Here is a 25494-nt window from a genome sequence, read left to right as displayed (position 1 = left end):
TGTCAGAGGGAAGGTAACATTAGGGGCCCTCTGGCTCAGTTTCCTGTCCAGGGCCAGAGCCCCATAGCCATGCCCCCAGCAGATGATTATTCACTCTCTACTTGGGCACTATTATGGCTAACTCCTACTTCATCTTCAAGCAAGCCACTTTACTGTAGAACCCAAAGCTCATGTTCCAGAGACTTCTTTTTGAGACAGAAGTTACATTCCCAGAAACTGTACCCAGAGCTACAAATTCTTCACTTAGAGCTTCAAAAAAAGTCATTTCTATTCTCCCAGGAAGTTCTTGAACAATCTGGATATGCCTCTAAGAGTCCGCCCAGACTTTCCCCCTGTGGATTGGCCATTTATGGTTCCTGTCTTCTCTGATCTGGTTCCCAAGTCTTTCACCTCCTTGGCCCTTCAGCTCATGCAACAAAGGGCTGAACTGACTCTGCTTCCTGAGGTGTGGGTGACTGGGCTGAACCTGTGCACCAAATGTGATCTAGGAAATTTACGCTATGGTGTTTCAACAGAAAGGATATACTCTGTGAGCTGTGAACTGATTGTGGCTGAGCTCACCACAATTCCATTCCTAATGTCAAGTCTTAATCAGTTGTATTGATTCCTGTCTCCATTGCACTCCCACAAACTTCCATCCTGAGTTCCCTTAAGCCCCATCTCTCAGAGCAGCTGTTCCAAGAGTGCTCTCCAAACACAGATCCAAGCAGCTAGCATCCTGCTCAAGGAGATACAGGGATTCCCTGTCTGGCCAGATCCACCAGCTTGCCTCAAACTCTTACCCCCTTTCTTTGAGAAATCAGCTCTCAGAATAATAGATGTAAAGCAAATGCTTGCTTTCCCCCAGAATGGAACTGCATCCTTCCACCTGCACCCCTGCCCCCCAGCTGTCACCTCTCAGCACTTGCCAAGCTCTAGCCAAGCCAACCTACTTCTCCTCCCTCTAGCACAGGGCTGGGTGGATATTCAGTTGACTTCTGCTTTGCAGAGTCCAACTGGGAACTCTCTGAAGAGGGGACCTGCAAGGTTCCTGTACAAGGCTGAGTAGAAGTCAGCAGGTGAAGACGGAAAAACCCACATACTACAACCCCACCCCGCTGAGTAGGGAGCCTGATCCCAGGACTCTGGGATCGTGACTTGAGTTAAAAGCAGATGCCCAACTGACTGAGGCACCCAAGCACCCCCTGCAATATTGTGTTATTAACTATAGTCGCCATGCTATACATTATATCCTTAGGACTTATTTATTTTGTAACTGGAAGTTTGTGCCTTTTGACCCCTTCACCCATTTTGTCCCCTAACAACCACTAATTTGTTCCCTGTATCTATGAGCTTTGTTTGCTTTAGGTTTAGTGTATAAGTGAGATCTTACAGTATTTGTCTTTCTCTGACTTACACACTTAGCAAAATACCCTATAGGCCCACCCATGTTGTCACAGATGGTAAGACATCATTGTTTTATATGGCTGAATAATATTCCATTATATATATATATATATATATATATATATGTGTGTGTGTGTGTGTGTGTGTGTGTGTGTGTGTGTGTGTATAGTTGTTGTTTCCCTTGGGTTGTTTCCATGACTTGGCTCTTATAAATAATGCTGCAAGAAACACAGGGGTGTGTATACCTTTTTGAATTAAGTAGTTCCATGTCCTTCTAATAAATACCCAGAAGTGGAACGGCTGGGTCACATGGTAACTCTATTTTTAATCTTTTGAGGATCCTCCACACTGTTTCCCCCAGTGGCTGCCCCAGTTTGCATTCCCACCAGTGGTGTGTAAGCATTTCCCTTTCTTCACACCTTTGTCAGCTTTTGTTATTTCTCGTCTTTTTTATTCTAGCCGTTCTAAGAGATGTGAAGTAACATCTCCTTGTGGTTTCAATTTGTATTTCCCTGGTGATGAGTGATGCTGCGTGTCTTCTCACTCACCTGTTGGCCATCTGAACGTCTTCTCTGGAGAAATGTGTATTAGGATCCTCTGCCCATTTTTTTTAAAGATTTTATTTATTTGTTTATTTGTCAGAAAGAGAGAGAGAACATACAAGTAGTCAGAGACGCAGGCAGAGGGGGAGAGAAAAGCAGGCTCTTTGCTGAGCAAGGAGCCCGATGCGGGACTCTATCCTGGGACCCTGGGATCACGACCTGAGCTGAAGGCAGCAGCCTAACCCACTGAGCCACCCAGGTGTCCCTCCTCTGCCCATTTTTAAATCAGATTTTTTTTTTTTTTTTTTTTTTTGCTATTGAGTTGTATGAGTTCTTGGTATATTTTGAATATTCACTCCTTACTATGATTTATAAGTATTTTCTCTCATCCAGTAGGCTGCTTTCTCATTTTGTTGCTCTCCTTTGCTGGGCAGCTCCTGCACAATTTTATCTCCTTTGTAGACCCAACCGAACCTCACTGTGTAAGATCTCTCACAGGGACAGAGGCTCAGGAAGACCCCTACATCCCACACTGAACAGCACTGATAACACTTGTGCTAAACCTTAGGTGCATCCCTGAGTCTCCAAGGTGGCTGATCGCCCAGAACAAAAGTGCTAAAGCCATGAGGGTCATGAAGTACATCGCAAAGAAAAATGGAAAACCTCTGCCTGCCTCCCTTCAGGTGAGCAAGCAGCTGAACTCTCATATCAAGGAACAGTGACAGGAGGGTCTGAGAAAGCCATTCTCAGTGGGGAGTTACAGAAGGGGCTCACCACAGGCAATAGGGTAGTTCTGTTGTACTAGGCTTCATGGTTCCTGGTCAAAAATTCTAAATCAATCAAAAACATAAAACTAAAAGGAAAGTAAAAATCACTTAAAGGCAAATGCGAAGCTTCTATTGTGTGCAGCCCAAGGCTGTGGGGTCACTGGTACCCAGGTACCCCGTGTCTTTCCTCCCCTGGGTATTCATTGATATGCTCAGGGAGGGGGCTCTTTCCAGGAGGGAAGAGTCTTCAGACAGAAATAATTTCTTGGAATTTTAAATATTTTTGATAGAAACTTGCCCCAGAATGTTCTGAGCAGTCTCCTGCCTTCTGAAATAAAACATATCCCGGGGGTGTCCGTCCATTTTCTCCACGTTTCGTGGTTTTGCCTTTGGAAGACCTCATCGTCTTTAGCTGAAGCCTTTTGATCCAACTGGGGCTGGGAAAGTGAAAATCAAGCTGATTAGAAAACCCCATCAAAGTAAGAGTAATCGTCTCTGTGCCAGGAGCTAAGCTAGGTTACCTGTAAGCATTTATGATTTTCATGACTTCAGAGTGAGCATTTGGGGACTCAAAGCCCCCCTTTTTTGAAACTTCCTCTTCAGTTTCTGGGTGGTTGGGCAGATCCTCTTTACCCTGGATGACCAGCATAGCCTTGATTCTTAAGTTGTAGATCCTTTCAGAAATCGGTCAGGGACTAAAGCACGCGTGAATCACTGTCTGGCCAACGTGCAGAGTTCACTCACATGAGCGTCGTGAGTCTGCTGAACGTTCTTGCCTCGCTCCTCAGACTTGCAGAGTCCCCCCCCCTCCCACCACCACCACACCCATGTTGCTGTAGGAAGGAGTGGTTTTCGCAAAGGTTTGCTTCCCGAACCCTGGAGATTGAATCTCAACTCCACCACCTACTGTTTTCTTACAGCACAGAGCTTCTCAAACTTTAATTAATATCTGTGCACAGGATGCCCCTGGGGACCTTGCAGAAATGCAGAGTGGTTCAGCCTGTCTGGACAGGTGCCCCGGGTCTTTCATTCTAACAAGCTCTAGGTGATACGGAGATGTTTTGAATGCCAAGGTCCCGGAGCAGAGCCTCCTGGTCCAACAAAGAGCATGCCCAGTGCCATCAGCCCTCAGGACCCCTGAGCCGGGCTTCCTTCTGCCCCCTTGTGCTTGACCAGTGCTGCTGGACATATGTGCATGAGTGTCCTAACTCCCCCTAGCCTAGCTTCCCCTTCTCTGGAAGGGGATAAAAAAAAAAAAAAAAAAAAAAAGATGGAAATGAACTTCCAGGATAGCCAAGGTTAAATGAGCTAGTAGTGTGAAAGGCTCATTAGAAACCCTCAGCAGGTGTCAGGCAGGTACTGTCGTGATTCCCTGTCTTACCCACGGATACCGTCTTTCACCACACAAAGCTGTTCCTGCTCTTTTTATCCTAGAGCCTCAGACCTGATGAAGAAGTTGACAAGAAGCTGAATCCTTCATTTCTTGACTTGGTCAGAACCCCTCAGATAAGGAAACATACTTTGATCTTGATGTACAACTGGTAAGGAAAAATTTTTACTTTAAAATCCCTTTCTTTCTTTCTTTCTTTCTTTCTTTTTTGATTTTAAATCCCTATCATCCACATTAGGGGAGGAGCAAAGAAAGCCCTGTCACACAGCCTAGATCCAGTACAAGTATGGATAGTGGACAGCAAGGGATCTCGTTTATAGCCCCTTTTTCTGAGACCACTTTTTGAGATAGGCGTTTGAAATCAGCTTACAGTCTCAAAGCATAGATAAGTATGTTCTCAACCTTGGCATTGCTTTAGAATCTCCTGCGAGATTATAAAATACCAACGCCAGAACCCCCACCCCAGCCCCAGAAAATACTGATTGGATTGGTCAAGAAAAGGGTCTAGGCACCAATATTTTGACATTCTCCAGGTGAGTCTGATATAGAGCCCAACCTGAGAACTACTGGTTCTACACCTACAATGAGTATAGATCTCTCCTTACTGCACAGGGCTAGCAAGAAAAGGTTCTTTTCCCTTTCTTGTCTATTGGAGAAAGAAGTAAACTTACGAAGGAGAAAAAACCACAAGGAATAATCCACGAGCTCTACAGTCCAGTGGTGATGCCGGATCATTTCTGCTATCTGCAGGCTGTTCCTAGAGCTGTGAGCCGTTCACTCAGCACCAAGCCTTCCTCAGTGCAGCTCGCTTTCTTTTTAGTGTGTCCCAGGATTCATGCTGGCCACAAGAAGATTTGGAATCACAGACAGAAGCAAGGCTCCTCAGGAAGTCACTTAGCAACCTTATCAATACTGCCTTTAAAATACAGCCAGGAAATTTGGCTTTGTACCCTTCTTTCCTTTTCTGGATAGTTGTGACTCTTGCCCAGCATCCTCTTATTTGTCATTATAGATAAGGAACACTTCCAGTCAACAAAACACAACCAAAAACCACCATCAAAATGCTATGTATTGTGTTAGAGGAGAAATCAGCAAGAAGGGACGTTGTACCCATTTGGGGATTCGGTACCCATTTGGGTCTCTCATCCCTTTGATCCCAGTTCCATTAGAAGACCACCAAGAAAGAAATAATTAACAACCACTAATAACCTGAGACAGTTTTACCAACTAAGTCACTTCAGAAAGACATGTCTTCCTACTTTTCAATTTGGCCAGGGAGTGCTATTCTGATTGCTTCTCCTGGCCCTGTTCTGGGGACCCAGTCAGCCACTGTGGTGGGCCAGATCATGTAAAAGCAGTAGAATGAAGGGAAGAGCAATAAGAAGATGACACAGAAAGGTGATCCATGATCAACTCTTCTTTTTCCAGAAGCCTCTCCTTTTTGATGACTTGCTTCTGGAGCTTGGCTTGACCTGAGCTTCTCCTCTTTGCTCAGGTTCACGAGCTCTGTTCTCTACCAAGGCCTCATCATGCACATGGGCCTTGCGGGGAGCAATATCTACTTGGACTTCTTCTTCTCTGCCTTGGTGGAATTCCCAGCCGCCCTCATCATCATCCTCACCATTGATCGTATAGGTCGTCGGTATCCATGGGCTGCATCAAATATGGTGGCCGGGGCAGCCTGTCTCGCCTCAGTTTTCATCCCTGATGGTAAGTGTCAAGCCACGATGGCGTCTTGTCTTCCAAGACCCCAAGAAGAGGGGGTGTCACAACCTTCTGATAGTAAGATGATGTAATTCATCCTCCAAGTCAATTTGGAAAGAATGAACACAGTATCTGGGACCTTCCTGAGCAAACTCATATGGTCACCCTGTCTTTAAGAACAATTATACCTAACATTTGCTTGCTGTGATATAATCACGATTGTTCTCTAATGTGCTATAACAAGAGACTAAGAGGACATATGCCGTAGGCCATTGATCTGGCTCAGAGCAGAGAGCATAGGCTTTGGGGTAGAGCAGGCCCAGGCTTAAAGTCTTATACCCGCATTTTCCAGATACTATTTAGGTAACCCCCCTTGAACTCCCTGCACCATCCTGCAGAACAAATAAGAAAGTTTAAGGAAATGTAACCAATGCACAATTATTCAGTTCCTTTCTTCCCTTTTCAAATGCCTTCTCAATTAGGAGAAGCAAAAACCTATACAACAGAATCCTATTGGCAACATGGAGCTTTCTTTGAGCACTGTAGTTATGAGCATTTATTTAAAATATGCCCATATTTTGCTGTTTTGGGGGGGATGGCCTGTATAAATTAGAGTTGGTGCTTTGTAAACTGGTATAATCCAGTTGTCATTAATGACTGAGGTCTAAAGGGAGTGTTAGAATCTTGTCCAAGGTTCCAACTATCAGAGATGGGAAATTTTGCTCAAAAGTCTTGATTTTAGAGAAGAATATTGCATTCTCATCCCATTCTGGAATGTGGACTCTCCCATCCGGAGCACTGTTTGCAGACCAGGGATTGTGTACGATGTGTGTGATTGGTGCATTTTTGCCCTTCAGATCTCCATTGGCTAAGAGTTACAGTTGCGTGTTTGGGTAGAATGGGGATTACAATGGCCTTCGAAATGGTCTGCCTGGTCAATGCAGAGCTTTACCCCACGTTCATCAGGTGAGCACATTTTCTTCAACATGAAGAAGATGGGTGGGGTGTTGGCTTATGGGCTAGAACTACAAGTGCCAGCAGATGGCACCTTCCTTTTCAAAACACAGGGCAAGAAAACCTGAAAACCAAAACAAACCGCAGGGCGAGAGAGGGTAAGAACATTTAAAGGCAGTAGCCAGACCACATCTCACAGTCACAGGGTAGGGTCAAATACAGTTACTGTGTAGTGAGAAAAGAAGATACTGATTTCAAGAGAGGTATTACCAAATGGCCATAGGCAATAGTGATCAGAAACAGCACAAACAAGGGTCCCTGGGTGGCACAGTAGGTTAAGTGTCTGCCTTTGCCTCAGGTCATGATCCCAGGGTCCTGGGATCGAGCCCCACATCAGGTTCCCTGATCAGCAGGGAGATTGCTTCTCCCTCTCCCTTGGGCCCTCACTCTCTCCAGCTCATTCTGTCTCTCCAACTCACTCTTTCTCAAATAAATATTTTTTTAAAAAAAAAAGGAAGAAAAGAAAAGAAATAAAACAGTATGAACAGGACCCTAGAACAGTACAGGGAAGACAGATGACCAAAATAAAAAGTGAAAAATGCTCCCCCCATTAAAAATCTTCAAAAAAGGCTAATATAAAAGTAGTACAACAGAATATGAGTGGAATTATGAATCATGCACCATTTATGTGTGTTGAAAACAAGGTGAACACCATTTTTTCAGTGCACGGCACTTTAGCGATTTGAGGAGGATTTATTTGGGGGAGGGGCGGGAATAAGTACTCTATGGTAGAAGCTGGAAACTAAATCAGCTGCCTGTATTTCAGGAATCTGGGTGTCCTTGTCTGTTCCTCCATGTGTGACATCGGTGGCATCATCACACCGTTCCTGGTCTACCGGCTCACTGATGTCTGGCATGAGCTCCCGCTGGTGGTTTTTGGTGAGAAATCCTCAGACATATCTTTAAATGAAAACCTCTTTTTCTAGGGACCTCCATTGTTCCATCTCAAAATAGGTATCAGTGCCAGTATTATAACTGGCATTCAGTTATAATAATTAGGACTTCTCTCAGTGTTAGTAATAGCATAGGTGATACTCTTGGTGCCTACTAAGACTCAAGTATGGGAACCACTAGGACTCCCAGCCTCAGTGATACAAAGTTCAAGAAGGAGAGAGGTGGAAAGCTGTTTGCCTGAAGAACACCCTTAACTCTTTCCTCACCGATTTCTACCCCTGCTTGAGTCTCTTTGTCACAGAGCTCACTTTTTCTGCCTCCTTTATGGCCAAACATGGAAAATACAAAACTTTTCACTTCATTACTTCAACAAAAAGTGGTTAAAACCCAGGGGGTTTTGAAAGACCACAATTAAGGAAATGCATCGGCATCACTGCAAACCTGTGTTGGTGTTGGGTGCCCCTTCCCCAAATCCCTTGGGCAATTAGATTTAAGGAGGTTTGGCACAGCCCTTTCCTCCAGCCCTGAAGGAATGTACCAGGGCGGAGCCCTCCCTCTCCCCTCACTGCCCAACCTGCAGCATGGACGGTGACAGGGACAAACCTAACTCTCAGCAATTAACATGCAGAGGCCAATGTTGAACATGACGTCTATAGACTGCGGAAGGTGTCTGGGAATCATGCACACTCCCATTGGTTCATGTCCATTCTTTTCCCCATAGCTGTGGACAATGGGACAGACCTTCCCCGCGGGCCACACAGAGGGGTGCAAGGGGTGTCCGGAATCATGCACACAGCATTCGCCTCCTTGAGCTAGCCAGAAGGCCTCAACACACCCAGCTCAGCCTTCTTTCAGTGGGTCTAAACAGACATGAACAGTTTTCCTCAACCCTCACTTAATTTGTGGGGAGGGAAGACAAGATGCTCTGCACACTGGGGGCACTTCCAGCTGGCTTTTCTCCTAATGCCACGCATTGGTCACACACAAGTACCTCTGCTCATTCCTCTTCTCAAGGGATGTGTGAGGGAGAAATTTTCCACTGCTGTAGATGTGAAAGCAATCTGAAAAACAATCTGAGGGTTTTGAAGGGGCGGGGGGTGGGAGGTTTGGGGAACCAGGTGGTGGGTATTGGAGAGGGCACAGATTGCATGGAGCACTGGGTGTGGTGCAAAAACAATGAATACCATGACACTGAAAAGAAATTAAAAAATAAAATAAAATTTAAATTTAAAAAAGTTAAAATAAAAAAAAATTTTAAATACCCTGGTTAATGAGGCTTATCTTTGCAAATATAAAAAGCTAAAGAGATGATCCTTCAATGAATCTATTATATATTCTCTTCCTAATTCACTCACTGCAGAGAATCAAAGCCAGCAAATACGTGTAAAATTTGCACAAGTTACAACCAAGTAAATCTTTACATGTTTGGAGAAACTCTGAAGGTGGCTACTTCATTCATAACTCTGTGACAAGTTCTGCCATGTAACAAGCAGGCGTGTATTTCAGTCTCAGTACAAGCGTGTGAGGTGGGAGTATCAACCCACTTTATGGTCACGAGCCTGGTGCCAAATTTCCCAGGGCTCTGAGACCAGTGAGTGGGGGCTCAGAACTCCGACACCCAGAGCGCCGCCAGAGTCCGCAACTTCTCTCCGTGGCCCCGATTCCTGTCATTCTGTAAAGATGTAAAAACAGAGGCCAGTGTGCATTTTTTTGGAACTCCAAAACCAGTGAAAGCTCCACATCTACTTCCTGCATTCTGTTACCACAAAACATAAAACATAATTTTAAAATCCCAAAATGTTAATGGGAATTTAAAGACACATAAACACTCGAAGGTTTACTATGACTCCCCAGCATGTGTTAAAACATTACAGCTGCTGACAAAGGAAAAAGGAACAAAAGGAATTGCTTGAACACCCGAATAAGAACTAAAAGTATAGGCCTGGCTATGATTTTTAAAAGCCATGATATAGTGATATGTGATTCACGACTTCTGGGTTCCCGTCGTGCTCCAAGTTTCTGACTAATTTTCATTACTAAGTGCTTTATACTGGCAGCGTTATGTTCTTCCTTTCCTTAGAGTTGATTTTTTTTTCTGAGTTATTTTCTAACTCCAATGCATCTTAATATTATGGCAATGTTCTCTAGCCTAGAATAACCCTGACTCGAAATGTTGAGTATTCCATCTCCCTATAAGGAATTATAATCCAACAGAGTTTAGAATCAGCAAAATATTTATAGGATAGTCAGAGATAAAAGAGAAATATGTAAGTATAGAAAATTACACACGCAAAATCTTTTTAAGAAGTAGTAATTTTTAAAAGAAGTTCCTATTATAAAGCCTGCATGTTTTAGTTCTTAATGTGATTCGCGTCTGTTTGGCTTCCAGGGGTGGTTGGCTTGGTTGCTGGGGGACTGGTGTTGCTGCTCCCGGAGACCAAAGGGAAGGCTTTGCCTGAGACTATTGACGAAGCTGAAAACATGCAGAGGTAGGGAGCTCAAATTCCTCCATACACATCTGGGCCAACTCTGTAGCCAGTTGGAAAAAAATCTGAGGTCGAATTTATACCTCATACCATCCATTGAGATCAAGTCACATGAGATCAAAGACTGGAAAAGAGACAAAGAAACAGTAAAATAATGAACATATCATAGAAAAATATTCATGCTTTCATAGTGAGGAAGGTCTCTCTGTAAGTACAGAAAAAAAAAATCCAGGACTCATTTTTAAAAAGATCTATAAGTTTGCTTTTATAAAAACAAAGAATTCTGCATTGAAAAACTAACAGAAGCTAAAATACTACTACTACTAATAATAATAATAACAAATGTGGAGAATATATTTACTCCTCTATAAGGGACTAATTTTCTTAATATAGAAAGAGCTCTAACAAATCCATATGAGAACCACACAAAAGAAAAAATGAGTTAAGGGTTTGAACATATAATTCAGTGAAAGGAAAATAAAAGCAGCTCTTAAAGATATGAAAATATGCTCGCTTCCTACATAACAAGAGAATACTGTTATGCTGAAAATAAATAAAAAATAAATTAAAAAAAAAAAAAAAAGAAATACGAATGAACACCACTCCTCACAACTTAGATTATTGAAGACCAAACCACTTGGTAACATTGTTTTGGGGAAGAATGTGAGGAAGCAGTGTCCTACATTGCCTGCGGAAATACACAGCTGAAATCTCTATGATGGCAAATTGACAAAAGTATAAAAAATGTGTATTTATTATTTTAAGATTTTTATTTATTTATTTGAGAGAGAGAGAGAGAGAAAGAGCACAAGCAGAGAGAGCTGCAGAGGAAGAGGGAGAAGCAGACCCCCTACTGAGCAGGGAGCCTGACGCAAAGCTTGATCCCAGGACCCCAGGATCACGACCTGAGCCAAAGGCAGACACTTAACCGACTGAGCCACCCAGGTGCCCCTGTGTGTTCCTTTTTACCGAGCAATTCCACACTTCCAGGAATTTACATGTACAAAATGACATATATACAAGATTACTATTAAAGACAATTTTTTTATGTAACGAAAGATTGGAAACAACCTAAATGCACATTGATTAGGAGTCCAGTTATAAAAATTATGGTATGTCATTCAGTAAAATACTATACAACCATTAAAAGAAGAAGGCAGCTTTATACACACTGATAAGGAAAGTCCCCTAAGATACATTACTAAAAGGGGGACACCTGAGTGGCTCAGTCCGTTAAGTGTCCGACTCAATTTTGGTTCAGATCTTGATCTTGGGGTCCTGGGTTCAAGCCCCACATCGGCCTCCATGTGGCATATGGCAACTACTTGATAAATATATATATTTACCTGTATCTTTACCTGTGTCTTTGGAAGAATATGCAAGAGCCAGAATGTTGGCAGTCTGTGGGTTCAATGGCTGTAGAACACAGGTGGGAGGGATTTCCGGTGCATACCTTTTCCTACTTTCCAAATTTTGGACCATGGGAACCTATTCAAAAATTAAACTTAAGAAAGTCTAATGAAGAGAAACATAGGACACACTGCCCACAATTTCTTTATGCGGTATGCTTAGATGTTTTTACTCATTTTAATTGTATTCCAGTTCTGGCTTGCTGGGACTATGAACTGAACTGAATTTTATCCATTCTACACAATGTTCCCATTTAACACACTCGGCACCCATGCAGATGGCGCTGCAAAGAATAGCTGTGGCCCAAGGTTTTTCCTAGAACTTGGAGCTCAACATTACAAAAGGCCTTTGAGCTCAGCCAGAGGTCACACATTGGTGACCCACAAGACAGCAGGGCCTCAAGGGCTTTGCTTGACACACATGGTATTTTTAAAGTGGGAAATTCCACATAAGCTGGATTTCCAGGATCTATTAAAGAAAAAAATTCCAGGGATTTGGTAACCCAGAGCAGGCATTTCCTCTTACTGGTAGTTTGCAGGAGCTGAGGGTTGGCTGGAGGCTTGGAAGGTCATGCCTGTTGGAGGAGGCCCAGAGCTACATTCCCTGCTATCTCGTGCCTAGCACATTTATTATTTCTGCCTGGTGCATGCAGACATTTGAGCTTGAGATCCTTGATCTAGACCAACTGTCCCCCAGCCCCCCAAATCTCTATCTCAGTGAACCTTCCCATGCACATGAGCCTCCCTTTGGACACAGACTATACCGCATTTACTGTTGTATCCCTAGGATTCGGCACAGACCAGGTGCTTCCCATAGAGCTGTGGACTAAATGCTGAGCTCCTTCCACAGCATCTCTAATCGTGGACTCTCCAGGCTTGTGCAGCAGCTCCAAGCTGGGAAGGCAGTAATGTGTTGTGAGGAGGAGCCTGTTAGGCCAGGTCCTGACATTTCCCATCATGTGGCCTTAACTCTTCCAAGCCTTGATTTCTTCATCTGTAAATGGGGACAACAGTTCTACTCATTGGATTTTTGTAATGAGATACATGCATGGAAAGTGCCTGGCTCTTTGGAAATGTCCAATAGCCATCCTATTATTCATGGAAGTTTCCATAGCTGCTTTGTGAAACAGGTGACTTTGTCCCTAGATGACTGAGTGGAAATCAAATTTTAAAACATATTCTGAATGGTTTTGAGATAGGGAAGCATGGCTCTGTGAGAGACACAGACATGTCTACTTGTAAGAGGTTTCCCATCAGGCTGGTTCATCTGGTTTGGGACATGTCACCAAGATTATTCCTGCTGTTGGTTTATATGCCTTCTCTTGGTGTGATCTACAGATACTTTTATGTGTAGATCTTCTCTGTGATCTACAGATACTTTTATGAAGATTCGTGCCGCTGTTGTTATGACTGCTGCTGTTGCTGCTATTGTTGTTGCTGTTGCTGCTGCTATTGTTGCTGTTGCTGTTGTTACTATTGCCGCTACTACTGCTGCTGTTGTTCCTTTTGTTGCTGCTGTCATTGCTGTTGTTCCTGTTATTACTATTATTGATGCCACTGTTCCTATTGTTGTTGTTCTTATTACTATTGTTGCTAATACGGTTGTTGCTATTGTTGCTGCTGTTGTTGTTATTGTTACTGTTGCTGCTGCTGTACTTACTGCTGCTATTCCTGTTGTTGCTGTGGTTACTATGGTTGTTGCTGCCATTGTTTCTATTGCTGCTGCTATTGTTGCTGTTGTTGCTGCTATTGTTGTTATGACTGCTGCTGTTGTTACTGTTACTATGACTGCTGATCCTGCTGTTGTTGCTTTTGTTGCTGTTGTTACTATGACTGCTGTTGTTGCTATTGTTATTATGGCTGCTGTTGCTGTTGTTGCTGCTGGTGTTGCTATTGTTGCTGCTGCTGCTGGTGTTGTTGCTGCTGGTGTTGCTATGGTTACTATTATTTCTGCCATGGTTCCTATTATTACTATTACTGCTGCCATTATTCCTGTCGTTGTTATTGTTGTTACTATCATTACTGTTGCTCCTGTTGTTGCTGTTGTTCCTGTTGTTACTATTATTGCTGCTGTTGTTGCTCTGTTGACTGTTGTTACTGTCTTTGTTCCTATTGTTGCTGCTTTTGTTGCTATTGTTACTGTTGCTGCTGCTGTGGTTCCTATTGTTGTCACTATTGTTGCTGCCATGGCTCCTGTTATTACTATTATTGATGCCATCATTCCTGTTTTTATTGTTCTTGTTACTATTGTTGCTGCTATGGTTGTTGCTACGGTTACTATTGTTGTTGCTGCTGCTGCTCCTGTTGTTGCTGTGGTTACAGTCATTGCTCCTGCTGCTATTGCTATGGTTACTATTATTGCTGTTGCTATTGTTGCTGTTTTTGCTATTATTGTTACTGTTGCTGCTGCTGCTCTTGCTCCTGCTGTTCCTGTTGTTGTGGTGGTGGTTACTATGGTTGCTGCTGCTATTGTTGCTGTTGTTGCTGCTATTGTTGCTGTTGTTGCTATGACTGCTGCTGTTGCTGTTGTTGGTTTTGTTACTATGACTGCTGTTGTTACTGTTGATATTATGACTGCTGCTGTTGTTGCTGTTGTTACTGTTGCTGCTGGTGGTGTTGCTGTTGTTGTTATTGTTGCTGCTGTTCCTGTTGTTGCTATTATTGCCATTGGTGCTGCTGTTGTTACTATTATTATTGCTCCTGGTGTTGTTCCTGCTGTTGTTGTTCCTATTATTCCGGTTGTTGCTGTTGTTACTATCATTGCTGTTTTTCCTGTTGTTACTATTATTGCTGCTATTGTTGCTTTGGTTACTATTGTTGCTGCTGTCATTGTTCCTATTGTTGCTGTTATTGTTGCTATTGTTACTATTGATGTTGTTGCTGCTTCTGTGGATCCTGTTGTTGTCACTATTGTTGCTGTTGTGGTTCCTGTTATTATTAGTACTATTGTTACTCTTGTTTTTCCTATTGTTATGGTTACTATTGTTGCTGCTGTTGTTGCCATTGTTACTATTGCTGCTGCTATTGTCACTGTTGTTACTATTGTTACTGCTGCTGCTCCTGTTTCTGGCATTATTTCTGTTGTTGCTGGTCTTCCTGTTGTAATTATTGTTTCTGCTGTTGCTCCTGCTGCTTTTGTTGTTACTGTTGTTGACATAGAGACCCTGGGAGCAGCACCAACTTCCTTGGGCCCCTAAATCTGGAGCCTGAGAGAACCCCAGCATAGCCAGGGGATTTGGGTGGGCTGCTGCTATACTCCCTGTCTCAGACTGGCCCAGAAGCTGAGACAGGACTAAGCACCACCAGGTGGGGAAAATTTTGTGAGGAGCTGGGGAACATGGGAGCAGACCCACTCCAGATTTTAATACTATTATCAGGCAGAGCATGTCCAAAGGGCATGACAGGGAACAGCAGGATGAAGAAAGCAGCATTTCTATAATGAGTATCTGCAACTTCCTGGTATTCATAAAGATAAGATGATTGAGAAAATTTGCAATTTGATTTTTCACTTGCCCAACTGTTGGAAAGTAAATAAGCAATGGTAAGAATAATTTCTAAAATTGTATTTGCAAAGACTGATGACAACAGTGTCTAGATTTTGCAATCATCATTTTTAACTGATATAAGATTAAATGTAGTCATTATCTGCCTCCTTTATTACATAGAAAAGTGACCACTTTAAGTAAGGAACATAGGCCAGTCCTATTTCCAGATCATTTTTGGAACTGTTCCATCACATAAATTACTCACCAAGCTCTGTCTATTTTCTTTTTAGGAATCACCTCTCAGAACACTGCAATACTGTGCCTAGACAAAGTTTACATCCATTTGTTGTTCCATTTATTTCTTACCTCTTTATTTTGGTTTTTAGCCTCCTCACAATTTCTTTATCCCCTCTCCATGTTTTTTTTTTTTTATTACTGCAGACCAAGAAATAATAAAGAAAAGATGATTTATCTCCAAGTCAAGAAACTAGACATTCCTTTAAACTAAGAAGAGAGACCACTCTTGCCATGGCCTTGCTATGATGATACAAGTCCAGAACAGCTGTTTCTCCAAGCACCACAGAGCCAATGGAACTCAACCTCACTCCCCTTTGAACCCTACTAACTTAGGTCTATAGTCAAATAGAGTTTGTTGTCCTACTGTATTAAAATCTTCCCATAGGACCAGATCCTACCAAACCCTACCAGCTCACTCCCAGCATTCCCAGGACAGTGCTATTGGGGTGCTAGGAATTGTTTTCATCTTTGTATTTCTTTATTTTATTCCTTTCTCCACAATGGTATCAAACCAAAACACATAGGGGTATTGTGGGCCAGGAAAACAAAATAGAAAAGATCTGAAAAACAATTAAGTGGAAACATAAAGACCTTGTTTTCTTAAACCTATAATACAGTTAAACAATATCAAGTTGTCTGGAACATCAGGAACTTTAAATTGGCCTTTCAGTGTCATGTGTGAAAATTTTTAAAATACATTCATTATTATCTGGGTTATACTTTAAAGGAACCTAAAGTGAAAGAATCAGAAATGCAACCTGAGTAATCACTAAATCTCCTCTATTTAGATGGAATCAGTACAAATGTGTGCTTTTTACAAAATATCTTGAGAAGACTTTGACAAAGAGCAGCATTGAAGTTGGCTTATTAAACCAACACAGTAATGTTTCACTCCGATAAAAATTGCTCTAAATTTGTGGTTTAAAAAATTATATTAATATTTTACCAAGATAATATAGTAAATAAAAGCTTTTAGAAGCTAAATATTTCAAAGCCTATAATTAAAAACGGAAGTTCCTTACTCCATTCTTCTTCTATCAATGCCTCTGGAATAATTTTCAACTATTTTAGCTGGATTTTTTTCCCCTTGTCATTTATCATTATATAGCTGAATAACTAGCTTTAAATTGACAGTGTTTGCCTTCTTAGGTTTAAATATTACATTACCTATTGATCTTTTTATATAAAATATAAAAGCTTAGCTTTCTTCAGCTTTCTCCTCATCCCAACACACAACTTCTCTCTTCTCTTCAAACTCTGTGTTATCACGTTTTTATTCAATCAAAAGTTGACATTCACATTGTTATGGCTGTGTCACTATTTTTAACAGCTGAGCCACATCATATATAATGATCACCTCTACTCTTTCACAGCATTTTATTTCTCTTGGGCCTTGGTTTTTATTGCTTGTTTTCTATATATGCACCATCACTTTCCCCCCAATTCTCTGATAAAACAATAGATCTCTCAGTGCATTCAAACACATCTCTTTCTTCCAGGGAGCCCTCCCACTTTCTAAACACACTTGGAGCCTGCAGCCCTTCTGGTCCAGTGTAGCCTGGCTGACATTAAGGTCTACTGCCCAGCTGTTGTCCTTGGCTCTCCATTCCCCACCTTCCTGAGCAATCCCGGTGCCTCTTTCTTGGGTGGGATTCCCTGTGTCATAGGTCAGAAGCCTTCCTCATTCTTGGTCTTCTCCCTCATTTTGAGGAATCACATCTCCCAGTATTGTCTTGAGAAAGAGCACATACTTGTCCTAAATTCTCTTTTGTAACACTAGGTGTTACAACTACACATTCCTGGCCCTTTGCCACCTGGCTTCTTATAAGGCTCTACCAATGGGTAGCATTGGCCAGATAGGAAGATAGGAGCAAGAGAGGTCTTTCTTCCATATCATGAAGGTGTCTTGGGCAGCTGCAGTAACAGCTGCTGGCCACCTGAACCAAAGGAATGTGGGTTCCTGGTCACAGCTCGATGGTAGTGGGGCAGTTTTGACAGCAGTAGCAGCAGGAACATCATTGCCTCATTGACTTCAAGGCAAGAATATGGACGGGACTGGAAGAGATTATGCTGAGTGAAATAAGTCAAGCAGAGAGAGTCAATTATCATATGGTCTCACTTATTTGTGGAGCATAACAAATAGCATGGAGGACAAGGGGTGTTAGAGAGGAGAAGGGGGTTGGGGTAAATTGGAAGGGGAGGTGAATCATGAGAGACTATGGACTCTGAAAAACAGCCTGAGGGGTTTGAAGTGGCGGGGGTGTGGGAGGTTGGGGTACCAGGTGGTGGATATTATAGAGGGCACAGATTGCATGGAGCACTGGGTGTGGTGAAAAAATAATGAATACTGTTTTTCTGAAAATAAATAAATTTTTTTTTAAAAGATTTAAAAAAAACAAAAAACAAAAAAAGAACAGGGTCTCAGGCTTCAGCCAGGAACAATTGCTGTTTCCCGGTCTTATGTATACACCTTCTTCTCTCTCTAGCATAGCTTTCTCTCTTTTGCTGAACAATTTTGTAAGTGAGTTCCTGTATCAAATTGTCTCTCTCTGAAATACCTACAGTGGTTTCTGTTTTGTTGATTCAGCACAAATTAATGTTCTTTTTGGGACCACACCAAGGAAATAGATATCCAAATAAGAAAATCTGTAGTTTGTTAAATGATGTGATTGGGATTGAACACATTGGTGCCGTAATCGCCAGGGAAAAGTGAGATACTGACAGTATCTATCTACGACATTCAGTCACAAAACAGTTACTTAAATTTAAGCTGTGACTACCCGAAATGAAGAACCTATTTAAAGCAAGACTTTGGGAGGCCAAGGGTCTGCTGGATTTCATCACCACACTGGAGTCTGTTGCCACAGAATTTCTGGGATAGAGCCAATTGCTTCTGACTCCAATGGAGAAATTTTAAAACAGAACATAAAAACTTTAGTCTTTCAAGTGTCAAGTTGAGGCATTGCCAGAGAAATTGGGAGGTCCTTATGACGGCCTTTCGAGACCTTGAGTTTTGTAGAGGCAAGGCTGATACCACTGAAAAGCAGTCTCAAAATTTAAACTTATGTGTTAAGAATTATATCTCAGATTAAATTCAGAGCCTAGACATGCCTCTGAAATGTGAATTGCAGAATGGATGGGAAGGAGTGGACTCCTGAGCAATGAAATGGAAGCTGTAAGTGGACACAAATGAATCAAAATCTTGAGCCCCCAAGTCCCCTGAACCTCCTTGGCCAAAAGAAGCAGTGCTTCTCTTCCTTTCTGTAAAACAAAACCACTTTCCCTTGTTTGAAGAGTTTTAATGACCTCATCTTATACAGTGACCTTGAGGGGATGACAAGACACCTTTAGCCCACCCACCATATTGTGCCCAAATATGCCTAGAGTAGATTCCAGCATGTCTCAAGAGGAGAAATAAGAAGTCTGGGGAAGAGATACCTTACACACAAAAAGAATTTCAAGATTTTGTAACATCGGCAGAAATCTGGGGAAAAATTTAAGAATGAATTGTAGTGATACCAAGCCCAGGAGGATGAAATAATGTTGAATCAGGTCCAGTTTGTCAAGATGGGTGCTCTAATCTAAGATTCCAGGTTTAATGTACCAGGTGAAACACCTGGCATTAGTTCCAGTAGTTTTCAGGCCAGAAACATTAGAAAATATATAAAGGAATATTTCCATAATTTGAAATAAGAAGGACTTCTTGGGCAAGAATAAGATCTAAGAGACGTAAAGTAAAAGACTGACCTATGTGACTATGCAAAACAAAACTAAACTAAATGATGCTGGCTGTGTAACTCACACATATCACATGAACACACACACACACACACACACACACACACACATCCCAAAAGCAAATTCAATAGTCGAGTGACAGATTTGAAGAAATAGTTACTATATATATAAAAAATTTCCAAAAGGTTAATATCCAACAGAAATAAAGAGCTACTAAAATCAATAAGAAAAAGACAGTAAGAGAAAAAATAATTGTTTAAGAGTACAAATAGTTATTTACAGATGTAACATAAAAAGGTTAATTAAGTTATCAAGAAAAAATGTGGAACCTTGTTGTTAACCAGGGAAATACAAATAACAACAAAATATTCTGCACTCAGATGAATCAATAAAATTAATATAAATTAATAAAGTCCATATTGAGGGTGGATGTGGGTGTGAAGACACTTATACATGATTGATACCGTCTTTAAGAAGGCACTTTGGTAGCATCCATAATATCAGAAATGTATGCCTTTGAGAAACACAAGTGTGCACACAGAAGCATCTCAGAGAAAGTTGTTCCGTCATTTCCTGATGACAGCCAAAATTGGAAATAACCAGTTTTTAAATATGAGGAATGCTCAAATAAACTATGGTATATCTACTCATCATTTAAAAAGGACTGAAAACAATTTATATCTACTCTATGGAAAGACCCCCCACAATGAAGAACATTTGGAATAATAATACAGAAATAATGAACTAGGAAGAGGAAGTCCCAGACTGCACAGTGCATAAGGAGAGATTTTTTTTTTTTAAGAATTTATTTATTTGTCAGATACACAGCATAAAGCAGGGAAAGTGGCAGGCAGAGGGAGAAGCAGGCTCCATGCTGAGCAAGGAGTCCAATGTGAGACTTGATACCAGATCATGACCTGAGCCTAAGGCAGATGCTTAACAAACTGAGCCACCCAGGCATCCCAAGGAAAGGCTTATTTCTGTTAGATATAAATTCTTACATTTTTATGTTTTCTTATGCATGTTCATGACATATGTTCATGCCATTTTTAAAAATAAATTATTAACTCTGGAAAACACTTTGACACTTTCTTAAAAAGTTAAATATGCAATTACCCTTTGATCCAGCAATTGCACACCCGGCCATTTATCCTAGAGGTAGGCATGTATGTCTATACAAAATCTTATACACAATTTTTCATGGCAGCTTTACGTATAATAGCCAAAATCTGGAAATAACCAAAACATTCCTCAATGAGTGAATGGTTAAACAAACCGTGGTATATCCATACTGAGGAATACGATTCAGTAAGAAAAAGGAACAAATTAATGATACACAACTTGAGTGGATCTCAGGGGTATTATGTAGAGTGATAAAAGCCAATCTCACAAGGTCATTCATGAAAGGAAAAATATCTACAGAGATGGAAAATGATTACAACAGTGGTTACGTAAGTCTACACATGTTATAAAATGTCAGAGAGCTATACTCACATATTGTACCAACATTAATTTCTTGGTCTCAATAGTATACTGTAACTATGTAAGATGTAACCACTGGGAGAACTAGGTGAAAAGGACACAGGACTTCTCTACGATCTGTACAACTTTTTGTGACTCTAGAGCTATTTCAAAATAAAGTTTCAAAAACAGATCATGAAAATTACAGTATTTTTTAAAAATTAAATGCCATGGGGGCTTATAAGAGACCATTTCTTTAGAGCAATGTTTCTTAAAGTTCTTGATTAAAATGCTTTTGAAATCTGAAGAAAGTTATGATTCCTCTGTACAGAAAAATACATACCCAAAATCTGCATACAGTCTCCCAGATTTTCCTGATCTCTCATTCAGTTCAGAATGCTTGTTATAGATACTAGGTTCAGCAAACTACAGTCCATAGGCCAAATCCAGACTGCTGCTTGTTCTCTCAGTAAAGTTTTATTGATATACAGCCCAGTCCATTCATTCTAGACTGTCTACAGCTGTTTCATAATCAGAGCAACAGAGTGAATAGCTTCATATTCTCTGGCCCACAAATCTTAAAATATTGACTACCCAGCCCCTCATGGAGAAAATTTGGTGACCTCTGGGTAGAACTCCACCTCTAGAAGCCAGAAGGAGTATTGGAATAAAAAAATAATAAGAGCACAGAGAAGGCGATACTCTTAATATTCTAGACTCTGAGTTTCTCTTTCTGTGTGCCTGGAATTAAACGTCATTTTCTGTAAGCAGGCAAGCAGGCAAGGAGATAGAAAGGTAGTGATTTGGAAGGAAAAACTGCTCACATTTATGGAGAACCTTTGTGTGTGGGCTGTGCTCAGCCCTCTGGGGGCATGGCCTTCTGTGTCGATTTCTCCCGACAGCACTGAGATGAGCTGGGCTGCCACCTCTAGGACCAGGGACCTCTGGATGTGCTCAGGGCATGGTGATGCCAAAAGGCCCCCACACAAGAAAAAAAAGGGGTTGGCCATGCAGACTCTGAGAGGTGACTTGCAAGTGGAGGGCTGGCAGACCCCTCTCTCCATATTATTCAAGATACGCTTAGTAGAATCTCCATTACCTAATGCCCACTTAGTAAAAAGAAATTTTATTTAATTTAGCCTAAAACAAAAAGAATATATTTATATTTCTTTAATGAATGGTGTTTCTTTAAAAGTAGGTCTCCTGGGGCACCTGGGTGGCTCAGTGGGTTAAGCGTCTGCCTTCAGCTCAGGTCATGATCTCAGGGTCCTGGGATCGAGTCCCGCATTGGGCTCTCTGCTCGGCAGGGAGCCTGCTTCCTCCTCTCTCTCTCTCTCTCTCTCTGCGTGCCTCTCTGCCTTCTTGTGATCTCTCTCTCTCTGTCAAATAAATAAATAAATTTTTTAAAATAAATTAATAAATAAAAGTAGGTCTCCTGATGGGAGTTCCCCATGCTCTTCTTGCATAAACCACACTTACAACACATTGTTTATAATTTGGCATTCTGCCTTCTTTAAAGCAGAGCCAGCACTCAGAACACTTTGAAACAATCTGAATCCAAAGTCCAGGATTTTTTTTTTTGAACTTTAAACAAAGTTCACATTTTATTTAAGTTGAAATAAACTATACAAAATTGATTTTCTTCACCAAAAATAACAGCAATATTTTTTGTATTATTCCTAGATAAACCACAAAACACTTCTCTTTGTAGGTTTTCCAGGCTTTGTTTATAAATCAAGACAAGGCAGTAGATCTAGTCATGGAAAAAGACAGAGGAAAATAGATCAGTTGTCGGTATGCATGGCCTCTGATCCTGCCTTGACCATGAACAGAGGTGTTCAACGTACACCTGCTGAGTATGGTTCAACATACATTCCAACAAGGAATGTAAACTGCAACAACCATCTGATAAAGACCAAATCTCTTGCAATCCTTGCTGGGCAAGCTCATGTGTTCTTCTTTTTCTCTCTGTCTGGTAACTCCCTTAATGTCCATTACAGATTTTTAGCACACTAACACTCCTACTGTTCAAAGGTCACTTGTGGGTTTCTTGTAACATTTTATAAAATGTATTCCTTCCTCCCATACCTCTTCAAAATCTTTGTCTTCTAAGAACTGATATCTCAGTACCCAACAACTGGCTCCAATGATGTTAAATGTTAGATCTAAAATGCAAAGTCCAGGGTTTTTACTATACTTTTTCTTTTACATTTGACTCGCTCACATTTAGACATTTTTAGTGACTCATTTTTATTGAATATCAGGAAAACATTGACTTACTTTAATCAAATTACAATAAAAATATAATTCATTTTTTACACTCCTGTTTTATCAGGTTACATAATGTCATCAAATTAGGTATTTATTATAGCAAGTTCAGTGAGAAAAAACAGAGGTAGGAACAAATGTAACTGGCTCTTGATCAGCCTATAACTCAGCTGGTAGATGCAGATGGGTGAATATTCCAGAATGTTGCCCCCTAGCCAGAGCTGAGGGTTCGTCAGGTGGTTTTACAGAGAGAAATGTATCAGTCAGGGTACTGCAGAGGAACAGAACCAATAGGATGTATGCATGTAGGATAAACCAGTACAATTTTGTATGTTTGTATCTATACATAAAAGGAAATATGGGCTCACATCATTACAGAGTCTGAGAAGTCTATTTGCCAACAAGAGGCCCAGAAAAGCCAGTGCCATTCATTCAGTCCAAGCCTGCAGGTCTGAGAACCAGGGGAACTGATGGTGTCCTTCCCCGGGCAACATGTCTGAGCTCCTGCAGGCAGGAAGAGAGGATGGCATGAAGGAAAGGAGGAATGCTCTCTTCCTCCACATTTTGTTCTCTTCAGGCCTTTGACAGATTGGGTGATGTTCACCCATGCTGAGGAGGGGACAGTCTATGGAGTTCACTGATTCACATGCTAATGTCACCCAGAAAGACCCTTGCAGACACACTCAGAAATAATGTTTAATTTGGGGATCCCAAGGCCCGGTCAATCTGACCCACAAAATTAACCACCATCATGGAGGCAAAATCCTGTGAGCCAGCTAAGTAGAGAGGCCAGTTTCCAGCTTCTCCTGAGCCCAAGTGCTAATATTTTAAGTAAAACATAGAATTACCTTTATTTTTCTCACACAAGTCTCAATGAGTAAGACAATGTGTCCAAGAGCTATCCTGAGCAAATGCCAAGAATAAAACACTTCTCTTTTCTTTGGTAAATCTTAGCATCTATAACAAGAACGCTGAAACTGTGAGCCTGAGTGACCCCTTTAAATTCTGGAATCAAAAGTGACTGGGCAAAGACCTCTTTGTGGCAACAACTCTACTTGACATCATCAGACAAATGGATCTGAGGCTCACATCCACATTTAGACATCTCTAGCAACAATTTCTTCAAGACAGGAAGGTGTGGAGCAAGATACCGATGTATGAAAATCAGTGTATGATACAACTGTATGATTTCATACCATTCCTGCCAAGCCTAGAACACAACAAACCCTACATCATGAACGCTCTTCCTCAAGTGCAGAGCACAGGAGGATTGCCTTCTATCAAGACTAGTCCTGGCAAAACGGAGACTAAACCTTCAGGTTCCCCTGTTCTTGGGCTGCCTCTCTTCCCCTCTCCCCTACCTTCTGACTAAGCAGTCTCCTCTCCTGGCCCCCCATCTGGAGACCTGCACTCTGTGACCCAGAATCTTAGGATTCTGCTACTGAATGATGTGTGGGGGCAGAGGACAACAGTCCTGGAAACCAACCCGGCTGAGCTCTGGGAAGCCCTCCATCCCTGTGCCCGGGCTTTCAATCATGTAAGTGCTCGGGTACCCCGAGGCTCCTAGACAGCCCTGGCTCCCACCACCAGGCACCAGCTAGGACTCCCACATCAACGGCCGTAACCCAGAACTCTGCCGGCTCCACACATCGCCACTTACCCGTCGAAAGGTCTTCTCGTAGACAGCCATTCTTACCGAGATTTTTCTGTCCGTACTGAAATGATATTATCTTAGATCTTGAAAAAAGAAGAATTCTGAAAAAGCCCATATTCATATCCTGCATGCGCACATTTCCCAAGCCATCTCTCATCCCCCGGAAAACTTGGGGAATGTCATCATTAGTGACTACATCTGTGTCAGCCAGAACTACTAGGGTCAAGGACACCAGGAAGAGTAAAGCCCAGCCCCTGAGCCACTGGAGCTCACAGAATAACAGTGGCCACAGTTGGATCATATCAAGCTACCGTGTAGGTGCTACATCACTAGACTGGGGTGTGCGTGCGGTTTCTCCCACACCGCTAGCCAAAGAGCAGAGTGGGCTGGACCTTCTTCACTCCGTAAATACTGGCTACAGACTAATGATGTCAGTCAGCATCACGCGAGGCATCAGGACAAGGTGAACAAGACGGATGTGGGTTTTGCTGTCACAGGCTTGGACGAAGCAATGACAGCACAGTGTGGAAAGCTAGCCTGGGAACAGACAGGAAGGAAGCCGCTGGTCTCACAGTCACTGGGTCCTGCTTGCTGAGTGGGGACAATTTTCCCTGGGGAGTTGGTACCCAGCTCTAATTCTAAAAATCTGCAGGCTTTGCCATACAGAGGAGGGAGAGTGTTCTCTGTGGAGACAGTGGCAGGTTTGGGAGGTGCTGTGTGGTTGAGGTACTGCATATGCAGGAGGGGGAAAGCTAGGGGGGGCATCAGGTGCATGGCCTTGACCCTTGCCATTGTGGTCTTGAAGAGAACTGTGAATGGCGGGACAGGCCGCAGGAGGTCAGGAGCAGCCCAGGCTGACCCTCAGTGGGCCATGAGAAGGGGGTGGATGAGAAGGGGACTTAGGGAGAGAAACAACAGAGAGACTGATCCCATGTGGAGCCTGAAGGTAGGGGATGAACTTAATTAAGGTGAGTAGAGCAAGCAGAATTATCCTGTAAC

The 25494-nt window shown here is 42.0% G+C and overlaps 1 protein-coding gene across 1 annotated transcript in view; it reads left to right on the top strand.

Moving 5' to 3' along the window:
* LOC132018443 (solute carrier family 22 member 2) overlaps positions 1–17933 on the top strand; it is a 30404-nt gene extending 12471 nt beyond the window's left edge. The window contains exons 5-11 of the mRNA XM_059401382.1: positions 2497–2611; positions 4130–4236; positions 5581–5795; positions 6647–6755; positions 7570–7682; positions 10087–10186; positions 15519–17933. Of these exons, the coding sequence (XP_059257365.1) occupies positions 2497–2611; positions 4130–4236; positions 5581–5795; positions 6647–6755; positions 7570–7682; positions 10087–10186; positions 15519–15585 (826 nt within the window). The 3' untranslated portion in view covers positions 15586–17933. The remainder of the gene's footprint in view (positions 1–2496; positions 2612–4129; positions 4237–5580; positions 5796–6646; positions 6756–7569; positions 7683–10086; positions 10187–15518) is intronic.
* Positions 17934–25494: the final 7561 nt, after the last annotated feature.

The sequence above is a fragment of the Mustela nigripes genome, chromosome 5 (assembly GCF_022355385.1).
Source record: "Mustela nigripes isolate SB6536 chromosome 5, MUSNIG.SB6536, whole genome shotgun sequence".
NCBI lineage: Eukaryota > Metazoa > Chordata > Mammalia > Carnivora > Mustelidae > Mustela > Mustela nigripes.
This window is presented reverse-complemented; position numbering and strand designations above follow the sequence as displayed.